Here is a 12,166-nt window from a genome sequence, read left to right as displayed (position 1 = left end):
AGGCTTCAAGTATTTGGTAAAAATCAAGAAAGACAAGCAGTGAATTAAAAAAAAAAGATCGTTTCACGATTTCCCTAAAAAGTAGCCGACCTGTGCTAATGCGACTTTCCAATTCCTAGTTTTAGAGAGACATGTGCTCCAAAACTCCACGCCTTTATAAAGTAGTCTAATTCCATTAGAATATAGAATATCTTAAACATGAGGTAATGTAATAGTGCACTTTCCTTTGTAGCACTGGCTTTGATGAAGTATTGTTTTTCACATTGTATTTATTAAAGCCTCTGTAATGATATACATGTAACATTTCGTGTGTCGATTGAAAATTCTAATTATATACCCATACGGTATTAGACTTATTTATTTCTTGTTGAGATTGTTTGGAGTTTTGTGCTGCCTTTTCGTCCTTACGCTCTTGACCTTGTAATTGCTCCTTTGCGTGTGCGTCTTTGGCGTGCGTGTGTAGGCCTACTTAGCGGGCCCATTGACTTTAAAGACAAGTAAACAGACCGAGAGTGAGGAGGGGTGAGGTGGTGATGGGCTGCTCACTATTGGCTGAGGTTGTTACTGAAGTTTGCTTCAGCTCTCCTATTGGCTGCTCCGGATGACGTAGTGAACAGGGCTCTCTCTCCCGCTCCCCCCTCCGTCTCTGTCATACGGACATGCGGGCTTTACCTTAGTTCAGTATCAACTAGTGCTGTGTGGTGCTTTGCCAACGGCTCTAAGGCTAACTGCTGGACAAATGAGTTGCGCAAGGACGATTACGCACGGTTACGTACAGTGAGTGGGTCAAAGAAGAAGAAGAAAATGTCCTACACGTCGTGCAGTTTATGTTAAAGGGAAGAAAAATGTCTTGGAGCGGGACGCGGTGTTAGATCAAGCCCGAAGGAGGCTACGGCTGCGCAGGGAATGCTGTGGACACTCGCCGCTGGATGCGTTGTTTTTCTGTAGGCCATGGGGAGTCTACACCCAAAATGAGCGCGATTATTTGGGGCTGAAGTGAAGGAGAGCACCAGAAGGACCTGTGTTTGCGTGTGCGTGCGTGAGTGAGAGTGTGTGTTGTGCTCGTGCGTGTGTCACAATGAGTCTGGTCTCGGGATTCCCGCACCACCCCGTGATGCACCACCACGACAGCCACCACTACTCGCTGCACGCAGCGGCAGCGGCGGGACGCTGTCACGAGGACACTGGCCCTCCGTATTTCACGAGCTGGCTGATCAGCCACGCGGACATGTCTCCGACCGATTACAGCCTCGCGCCTGGCTACAGCCCCGAGTACCATGGCAACAGCAGCGGGGGCTCCACGGGCGGCATGGACCCTCACCATCATCATCATCACCACCACTACGGCCCCGGCGGCCTCGTGACCCCGGTGAACGGTGCTCCGGTCGGTATGCACCACCACCATCACGCGCACCCCCGTCCAGTGAAACGGAGACCAACGGCAAACAGGAAGGAGAGGCGGCGGACCCAGAGCATCAACTCGGCCTTTGCGGAGCTCCGAGAGTGCATTCCCAACGTGCCTGCAGACACTAAACTATCCAAAATCAAGACACTACGGCTGGCCACGAGCTACATCTCCTACCTGATGGACATACTGGATAAGGACGGCCAGCACGGAGACACGCAAGCGTTTAAAGCCGAGCTGAAGAAGACGGAGGCCCGCGAGGAGAGGAGGAAGAGGGAGGCGGTAAGAGTTAGCTCAAACTGGGGCATTTTAAGCGCCAAATCTATCAAACCACCGAAAAGTGTGTTAACTTCGACTACAAATAGATTTACAGCGCGTATTTAACATAACATAAACTCAAAGTGCTATTTGAAGTCGGTTCGGCCAAAGAAAAGCTTAAAGAACAATGCGCAAGTTAACAGTTACGTAAAACAGTCCTAGTCCTCGTAAAACTGAACTGAGAAAGAACTGTTGTTCCAGACTTGGCTTTTAAAGGACATGGTTTGTAAACAACACACTTAAATCAGCCACAAAGCACTGTCTTGTGCACACAATGCTATTATGTTTTTTGCAACTCATGAAAATATTCGCGTGTTATTAAATAACGATTTTTTTTTGCTGTCTTTGAACCCTAAAAATACTTTTATAAGCCACAATAAGCACCATTTGGTAAAATATGTACTTAGCCCATAGCCTATGGGCTATGCCATAGCCTGAATTGAAGTCTTTCTTTGGAAAGTTAAATAGTATAGACAAAGTGATAATTAGAAAACAAAAGACGCACGGAGACATAGACTAAAATACATCTACATAATACTTATGTGAGACAGCAAAGTGCCAAATGCAAAGTCTATTACATCTAAAGAATTTGCCAAATATTTGTAACATACTTGGACAACTTCACCACAAAAATGCACGGGGCTACAATGAAAAACACTCACATACTTTCCAGTGTTGGAAAATAAACAAAAAACAGACATATGGAAGAAATATGGCGTACATCGTCTATGACATTTAGTCTTAAAATTGCTTTTGCTATTCCAGAATAGATGAGACCTTTAGGTTTTGTAGTGTAATTAATATCAATAGATTTATGTTTTATGCTTGTTGATGTTCAACCAAAAAATAAATAAATACATGAATAATAATAATAATAATAATAATAATAATAATAATAAAAAAAATAAAAATAAAAAAAAACAGCCACCAAAAAAACAATTTCAGATGTGGATTTGCGATAATTCAAACTCATCAGTATGTCTGAATCTCCCTGACGCACGACGATATTAACATGTATTTTTTATTTTATACACAATGAGTTACTCGCTATAGCAGCATATTCTGCATCTATTTGAGTCCAAAGACACAGTTTGCTCCATACTACACAGGATGTAAAGTCCTTTGAGAATAGCTTTGCATAAAAAGGCTATTCTCTATCATTGAAACAGAATTGCGTAGTGACTCTATGATAATAACAAACTGATGATAACAACAGGCTACTCTCTAAATCGCCTTATACACGCAATGCAACACAATTTTAAGCACACATGCATTGTTCCTTCATGTAAGGGGCTGGAGCTAACGCGAAAACAGCCATGCATTTCCCTGCTGGGGTCACGCACACACGTTGCACACACACACCCACACACCTACGCACAAACACACACACACATTTGCGCACGTTTAATAGCGGGTAATCTTATAGACTAATTTATTTGGAGGAGGAATTTGGAGAGAAGAGAAAGCACATGGGGTGGTACTAAACAGTAAAAAGTCATGTTTTTGTTGCAGTATGTTTACTCATAATGGACTTACAGCAATGCAAAGCTCGTGGAGGTCAAAGGGACAACTTTGTGATATCACCATAGTAGGGTGTGTACAGGGAGTATTTTAATGCAACAGCACGAGGTTCAAATTGATCAAGGGCGTAAACGAGCGAAGTATGAAGAAATTTGGTCGCCACATCCACAGACAGCGTGGAGCCAAAGGGGCTACGCAGACCCCGGTACAGACACACTTGTACATGTTTGTGATCTGTAACATCTCTAATCCAATACATTTGGCGATATCAGTTGCACATGAGTAAGCGTAAACCGAAGAGTAGGCTATTTTATCACAAATTATTTTACACAATGTGACATTTTTAAAATGTATTTATTTTTTTTTACTGATAATACAATTCCTCCAGTATTTTGGGATCTGTAATTCTATAGGACAGTTAAATACGCCACTATATATGTATATATATATATATATATATATATATATATATATATATATATATATATATATATATATATATATATATATATATATATATATATATATATATATATATATATATATATATATATATATATATATATAGTGTTTATATTTATATTTAAAAATATTCACGATTTCCCATCCATCCATTTTTTTCACTGGTTACTGTTTGCACATTATTTCATATGTTTTGTCTGATTACAATATTAGTATTTATAGCCCATTACTTTACTTAAGTGTGTTAAAAATCTACTGAGACTATAGTAACATAATATATATTTGAATCATGTTTTTGGACAGTTATCCCTCTTTCAATAATATAATAATCTAGTTTTGCAAATGACTGTGCCTATATCCAACTCTCAAAGTGACGAAAACATGCAGCATTTAAGAATACTATTCTAGTAAAAATAGATTAAAACGTTTAACCCCAATCATAATTATTTTTGTATGGGCACCACTGTTTTAAGTTATGTTTGGACAATTATTGAAACTATAATAAGCGGATGTGATAAAGGTAGAGATTATAAGGAGATGGAATGCGTAATTACTCCCAAGAGAGATGCTTTTGTCAGTAGCCAATAATAATAATAATAATAATAATAATAATAATAATAATAATAATAATAATAATAATAATACCCCCACTAAAAAAAAAGATAAAAAGAAAAACTATAGCACTCACCCAACATCTTCGTGCTAAATTCTGATTTGTTGTAAACAATCCAATTGTTCCAGTATGCGATCATGTTTAGATATTTATATTTCTGTGCACAACAACAATGCATCCACCGAAGCCCCGTTGAGCACACACACACACACACACACACGTTCTGTCAGCCTTCGAGCGTAAACCGTGTAGATCCAAACAATACATGACACGAGCGAATGGCGCTTCAGCGGAATAGACTAGAGTAATGGTTTCCTGTCTCTCGCCCAACGCGCTGCTTATATGAGGAAGTGTGGCGCGTAATTGGAGCCAGATAGAGCAATTTTTCCTCACGTTTTCAAACCCTGGATCGCTAATAGAGGGATGTAGTGCCGTTCATAACTCATGTCAACTCGTGCGTAAAGCAGGACGCACACACGATGCCACGACTCAATACAGATCAATGAGGGATGGCAGCGAGGGCATGGGCATTACAGCACACACAATAACTCATTTTAATATTGTTAGAGAATTATTTAGATTTTCTGTATAATTTATATAGAGTGCAGTTTGGCTAAAATTTGAAGACGAACATTTCATTACTTTTCAGAATAAATGTCCCACGATTATCGCTGCAGCTTTTTGACATGTATCTTTTAGCATTTTGTTAAAGTAATGTGCTCAATACTTCTTCCTCCTCACCTTTAGGTTTTGTTTAACTTGGACTTAATATCCATAGATTTCAGAATGATGGGAAATAGGACTGTCGCCATAGTGATAAACAATTAAAAACAAAATATGACATTTTCTGATAGGGCGAAAGTTCCCAAAATGTTGAATAAAAGGAAGCTGAACTTTATGAAGAGGACAAAACCAGGACTGCACGAGCATGGCTAAACCGATTAACCGAGCTAAATGGATAGGACGTGCACAGGAGAAGGGATAAATGGCTGGTTATAATTACATTTAACTAAAGGATTTTTTCGGCAGTGCTAGTTTGCAAGTGTTTTTAATAAATAAATGACCATAATATAAATAATCAAGTCAATAAAATGTCTTGTTTGGTCACACAGGGTTGAGGGTTTAAAATGATCGTTGTGTATGTTTGTCTTTGACCGGGCGAATGCTGTATCCGTATGGTGTTTGGACGTGGCTCATTCCGACTCCAGACTAAATTGAGGATTAGGATGATGGTGGAAATGAGCGCATAAGAGCGTCCAAACAGTGCGGGCGCTCTCTCACACACGAGGCATTAACGAGAAGGTGAACTCTGGGGTTTAAAGGTGACAGTCCGCGGCTGCATGGCTTTCTATGTACATCAAGAGCAGACATGGGAGACTAAACACACTCTTTCATTACAGCGCTTCTGTTTTATTACTATTTCCAACTCTGCTGCAAAATTCTGCAAAATGAGAAATCTTGTGCATAAAAATATAAATTGCCGTTTCAATTTTCTAATTATTTTTACATGTTATGTTCCTCAGTTGCTCAGCCAATACTTAGTCCAATAATTACACAATATAAAGTCTATTTGATGTTTGTAATTTATCTGCTAATAGTTGCAATAAAAGGCCATAAACTAATTTCCAACAGATTAAATAATTTCCAATAAATATTTTGATTTTTACATTCAAATAATATTGTTTGTTCTCCATTTTTTTACTTTATCTTTTTTATTTTTCTATAAATATACATTACGCTTGGTTAATGTTGCTTTGTGCCTTCTACACATTTTACTAACTATTACACTTGAAGGGACTGTGTGTTATTGTCAGCAAAGCATCAACCATGACACTTTGGCTTTTGGTTGTGTTGTCATGATTGGTGCCATTTTTTATTTATTTATTTATTTTATTTTTTAACAGTTGCGCTTTTACGCACAGAAAACAGGTAAATCCCATAAGCCTTTTCGCGCAGGTAAAATGAGCGGAGTGAAATGAGGTCATGGTACAGTAGAGAAGGAAAGAAGCGAAACGGTACATGGCGTTCTTCCATCCTTCATTTTAAAACTATGTGAGAGACTGTAGTAGTCTGCAAGCTCGGTTCATTCTAAAAATTGAATGCAGTGGACAATACCTCGTTCGTGGCCACAATAGAAAATGGCGTGGTCTATGTGAAACTTTTAAGCAATCAATGTAACAAATACGTGTTTATATTATAGTACGCAATTCATCCAACTTTTCTTTTTATGGTTCCAGATGCACAGGATAATCCCCTTTAGTCGTTTTACGCACGCACTTGTTCTTTCATAAAAATGTCTTAAAGATTGTGATTCTCGGGGTGTGTGATGCCATTGAGTTATTTCGTTGTTTATTAGCATTCTAGACATTGCATCGTCCACCATGATTATATTAGAGGTTTATTTGTATAATTAAAAACTAGTTTAATTAATTTAGGCCTATCAGGGGTTTGTGAAGGATGTGAGTTATACTTCTATTCCTGACTTTACAAAAATGGCACACTTTGAAGTTTTTTGGGGTTTTATTTTGTTTTTTCTGTTTTATTGTTGGATTACGTCTCTTGATTTTTATTTTACTGAAACTTAAGTCATTTATGAAAGTCATTTGTGCCTCATCTAAACGTGGAAGGAAATCCGTGGCCAGAGGCAGAGTATAGTCATCCATTTGGAGAATTTTACGCATTCGCTCTATTAACAGGTTGGCCTCTATAAACGTTTTGTCTTATTTTTAAGTGCAAGTTGTTGGTTTGCCACTTTGTCGTGATCGAGGACGTGATGTTGATGTGCGGGAGTAAATCTGGCCTCGTGCTGATTTGACGCTGACGCCGTGCGTAAATGAAGCGCGCGACAAGGCTCGTAGGAGTTTAGCTTTAGGCCTTAATCATGTTAAGCGACGACAAGTGTGGACACGTTTCCCACAACTATCTAAACAAATGAAACATATTATGGCAACAGCATATTTACGGTTTGTTTGTTTTGTCGTTTTGCCTGTTAAAAAGTAAAAGTGAGAGATGTGCGCCGCGTCTGCGTAAAGTTGAATCATAGAGTTTTACGCGGAATGATCAGGGCCTATTAATTGTTATGAGTCGGTTGTAGTTTTTACATATATTTCCAGAATTAATTGGGTGGAGCATTTTTGTTTTATTCAGTTTGGGAAAAATACACAAGATTAGTTTTCCACCATGCTGCAGACGAATATTCAGAGTTTATGAGTGTATCCTCAAGTGAACTATTTACTGTGTATTCAACAGCTTTGTGTGTGTGTTTTGTATTGTATATATTTTGTATTATTATTGCTTTTATTTTTTACATGGTAATTGCAGAATTGGGCTTTACTCAAATAATTAATGTAGGCTTGTTATTTATTTAAGTATGTTTTATTACCTGATCTGTAAATGTACATATTTTCAAGTGGCAAATAACACATCTTTAAACATTACAGCATGTTATTATGAACACCATTTATTTACTATGTTTTATTTTTCCTCCTTGTTGCTTATTTTTTTTATAATATTATGAAACAGTGGGTTGTATTTGTACCTCACCCAAGCTCATACTGCTGTTGCTGTGTCCCTGAGCAACTCACTTCACCCACATTGTCTAATACGGCAGGTTATGACAGGAGGAGATTTTGGAAACGTGAAAAACCATATCACGGTATTTTATTAATATACTTTACTTTCTTAACCATGATGTGCTATGCTAACTTTGATATGTTGTTTTCAGGTGGAGTTGCCAAAAACTACGTCCTCTTCTTCCTCCTCTTCCTCTGTGAGTGATAAGAAGACGAAAGGTCGGACAGGATGGCCTCAACACGTGTGGGCTCTGGAGCTCAAACAGTAGCAGGACCTTTACCCCCCGTGGGCCCTGTCCCAAACATGTATGTGCCAAGTCCAAAACAACATCTGTGCCAACGGGAAGCTAAAGAGACATACTTCGGACAACTGGATATGGCTATGATGAACTGTGGAAGCAGTCTCTCTCTCTCTCCCCCCTCTTGGACTGGGAACTGGACCCCTGCTTTAGCCCCGCCCTCTTCGCTCCACACTATCCCACTATAGGCTGTGCTCGAGTGACATCACAACATTGTAGTTTAAAAATGAGCTGGAGGACAGGTCAGAATTGGATATTAAAACGTGCTGTTTAACTGTGAGATTACAGATTTGTTGAGCTGGTTTATGGTTAATATCTCTGTAATTACTTTGTCTATGCACACAAACTAAAAACTGTCATCTTTGTCAGTATAAATTATCCGTCCATCCATTCTCTTCCGCTTATCCGGGGCCGGGTCGCGGGGGCAGCAGTCTAAGCACTGACTCCCAGACTTCCCTCACCCCAGACATGTCCTCCAGCTCCTCCAGTGGGACCCCAAGGCGTTCCCAGTATAAATTAACAGAAGCAAAATTCCTTTCTTCACAAAAGCCTCAGAAAGTGGTGCCATTTTTTAACTTTAAAGGCATGATTTTGGTCAGGACTTTAAAACAAGAGATTCATATTGCAGGTTTGTGGACCCAATCCCGTAGAAATAATGATAAGGTTCAAAGTTTGTGAACAGATGGTTTAATAGGACGTGAATGAAACACACTTTAAACTAATTGGACTCTTCAGTTTCTAGGTTTTACATTTATACATCAGCAATTACTCTGTGCCCCTCACACTATTGCGCTTGGTACTGCGTTGGATTAAGACATCAACTGGGACATTAACTTGCTTGAAAGTCTTTGATAGATTTTTTTCAGCTGCAGGATTTTGAGTGGGATTCAGCCATTTAAAGTTTACAATGTAGAGTGCACTGACAAATTTTACGAGAACAATTTTGTGGAAAAAAGATTGTACTTCTGTTTAGTCAATGAAAACTAACACCACTGTTGACCTATTGTAAGTAATTCAAGCCAAGTATTCAGTTCCTACACATTGATGAAATTACACCCAACCACAAACACTAATGTTGTGATTTTAATTTAAAAAAAGAAATGATATCACAAGTACTGCCTGTTCCCATTGTGCAAACAAAAACAAACCACTGCTATATTTTAGATGGAGTTCTGGTCCAAGATTTCAGTTTTTTTGGTCGACTTGAGCATACTTTCACTTCCTCTTCTCGAAAACAAGGACTTTGATGGACATGGCCGCTGCTTTATTTAACAGAAATATATTTATGTGCAATGGGCCAAGTGAGAAGGACTAAACGGACACTTACCAAATGTGTTGGTTTGAACTATTAGGTGTATGTGAAGTTGTAATTGTTTTGTCATCGTGGCAAATTTGAGAAAAAAAATGTAGTGACTGTCTGTTTTTGTGGTTTCAAAAAATGTGGTGAGAATTTAAATATTATGCAAAGTGGGATGTAATCTAAATAAAAGATGAAAAATCCAGTCCCGCTCACGAGCAAATTTCATCAAATTTGTGTTTGCTTTTCTAAATGCTTTTTTAAGGTGCACTATGTAACTTTTCTAATGAGGAGTCGGCCACCACAGATTTGACTTGTAAAAAACAAACTTGGTCCTGTGGTGTCACCTGCTTGTTTCCATGGAGATAGATATGTTTAATACCATTCTGTGGAACATTCCAGGCAACACTTAAGATCTCCATGCAAACAAGCAGATGACGAATCCAGACATCCACCAGAAAAACTTACATAGTACATCTTTAAGGTCTTTCTTTCTAAAATATAACTTCAAGAAAAATGAATTGTAACAAATCATGAGGTGGTGAAAAGCCTTGCATTCTCAGATGGGGGCCACGTGTGAAGCAGTAGCCTATAAAGAAAAGGTTCACTATCCAAACAACATCACGTTCACACCTTTAAAAATGACAAAATGCATTAGATATTACCATATATCTTATTTTAACTTGGGAAACCATAAAATACATTGCTAATTAAGGCTAGTGAAACTGTAGCTTTGCAGACAGCAGTAGAGGGAGATGTATTGTCTGTGTTATCAGCAGCAGTGCGTGTAGATGTTCGTGATTACAGTGGACACACAGCTGATTTGTGGCTTTCCTGGCTGCCTTCTTTGACACTCTGAGCTGATTTGTGGCATAGACGATGAAATACTATAGCCAAGAGTTGCAGCAGAGAAATAAGGGGGGTTCTCAAACTGTGGAGCACGTACAAACTGTGGTACAGAGGTGTTTCATATCATAACACTGCTTCTCCATCAGAAATATACTTGGTTGTCCTTTGCTTCATTCTTCATTTGTCCTACATTTGGTCCGTTCTTTAAAGATGCATTGCTCAACTTTTCTGGTGACAGTCCACCACCTGCTTCCGTCCATGAAGATGTTATTGCTCAACTCGTCTCACAGAAGTAGTATGCTATGCTCAAGCTGTCCTTCTTAGCTCTTGTTTAAACCTCCTTGTGAGGAAGCATCGTCTGGCTTGAACGTGCAGTGTTGAGTATTCAAGTCACGACTGATGGTAAACAAACTTCTCCTGCCTCAGACATCCAGAGTCTCATGTCTCTCTTCACAACTCTAGGACTTGTTAGGATAATACTTATTTTCCCCAACAGTTATTAACAATAACTTTACACCATTCATGTTAAATCTTTACTGTTGAATGGCCAGGTTATTCCATTATTTTCCCCTGACGTCACGGGCAATGCCAAACTTTGAATTGGCACAAACAATTTATTGCTTGTGTCAAATGAAGATTAACGAATCAATTTGAAAAAAATGCTTATTGGCCAACTCTGACATATTTACAGATGTATAGTGATAGACATTGTCCCAGAAATGGCAGTAAAAAGATAAATAGAAAAAGTGACTAAGACTTTGCCGTTAGAAGACACTGTAGCATGGGAGACTTGTCCTTGGAAATGACACATAGTTTGGTGGTGTGCTGTGGCACTATGGTGTGAAAGCTGGAACTCCAATTTGGGTGAGCCTCAAAAATGTCAGGACCACATTAAAAGCAATGATTGTGCAAACTTGGAATTTTTACTTCTAGCATTTTATTTCTTGTATTAAAAAGTGTACAGAAGTTTTCTGTGAAAATGAGGCATTCATTAAAAAAATCAACTCAACAACAAACAACAAACGGGAATTTATGGACACAGAGGTTTGAGCAACGTAGACCAGCTCAACTCACCTATTTGCATATGAAAGCTGCAAAGGGCACAAGATCTGCATTTGCAGGTCCAGTAGGGATAACAATAAACTAAAACAACAATAAACTAAAACAAAGGCTGTTACAGTGGATCAAGTAAGTGAAGATAATGTAGCAGCACTGAAATGATCAGAATGAGTCTGATGATGGTCCATGGATTTCAAAAACACAGAGGAGCCTCATGGATTGCCACAATATGAAATACATGAATACAACTTTTTTGATAATTTTCTGGAATGCCTGGAATGTGCCACAGGATGGCATTAAAGTTATATCTTTTATTTGTTTAATTGCTAGGTAAATACTTTGAAAAGCATACATTCTCATTGTGATTGAGCTTGCCTAGCTACAGATCTAACTTGTAACTTGGAGTGGTAACATCATCTGTTTGCCTTCAAGGAGATAATTATAATGCCATAGCATGGAACATTCCAGTGAAAGCAATTACATCTCCGCTGCAGAAGATCCCCCTCTTGAAAAGTTAAAGTGTGCATTTAAAAATATTTTTTGCATAGTACGCATTATGTAAGCAGCTGCATTTTAGTTTTAGAATGGGCCTTTTATTGAGGTGTGATTTATGAGCCGGGCAATAGCTCCCTGAGTTCCATGTTTAATATCCAGTGACTGAGTAGGTTTAGACTGGTGGTTTGTGGCTGTAGTAAGTCATACCAAATCCCTCCAAACATGAATGAAACTCCACCAGGACTTTAAATCTTATCAGGAGCTCAGACCCAAACA

The 12,166-nt window shown here is 38.6% G+C and overlaps 1 protein-coding gene across 1 annotated transcript; it reads left to right on the top strand.

Annotated features, from left to right (window-relative positions):
- The first annotated feature begins 667 nt into the window (after positions 1-667).
- hand2 (heart and neural crest derivatives expressed 2) lies at positions 668-9,277 on the top strand. The gene is made up of 2 exons (XM_033968428.2): positions 668-1,687; positions 8,044-9,277. The coding sequence occupies exons 1-2, from the start codon at positions 1,079-1,081 to the stop codon at positions 8,158-8,160; spliced, it is 726 nt and encodes a 241-aa protein (XP_033824319.1). The 5' UTR covers positions 668-1,078; the 3' UTR covers positions 8,161-9,277.
- Positions 9,278-12,166: the final 2,889 nt, after the last annotated feature.

This window comes from Periophthalmus magnuspinnatus, chromosome 1 (genome assembly GCF_009829125.3).
Source record: "Periophthalmus magnuspinnatus isolate fPerMag1 chromosome 1, fPerMag1.2.pri, whole genome shotgun sequence".
NCBI classification, from domain to species: Eukaryota; Metazoa; Chordata; class Actinopteri; order Gobiiformes; family Gobiidae; genus Periophthalmus; species Periophthalmus magnuspinnatus.
Note: the sequence above shows the minus strand (reverse complement) of the source record. Positions and strands in the feature narration are given on the sequence as shown.

Excerpts from the sequence above, each read along its gene's own strand:
- hand2 (XM_033968428.2), top strand. The coding sequence starts at position 1,079 with ATGAGTCTGGTCTCGGGATTCCCGCACCACCCCGTGATGCACCACCAC. Across the intron at positions 1,688-8,043 it reads AGAGGAGGAAGAGGGAGGCG|GTGGAGTTGCCAAAAACTAC; the intron begins GTAAGAGTTAGC and ends TGTTGTTTTCAG.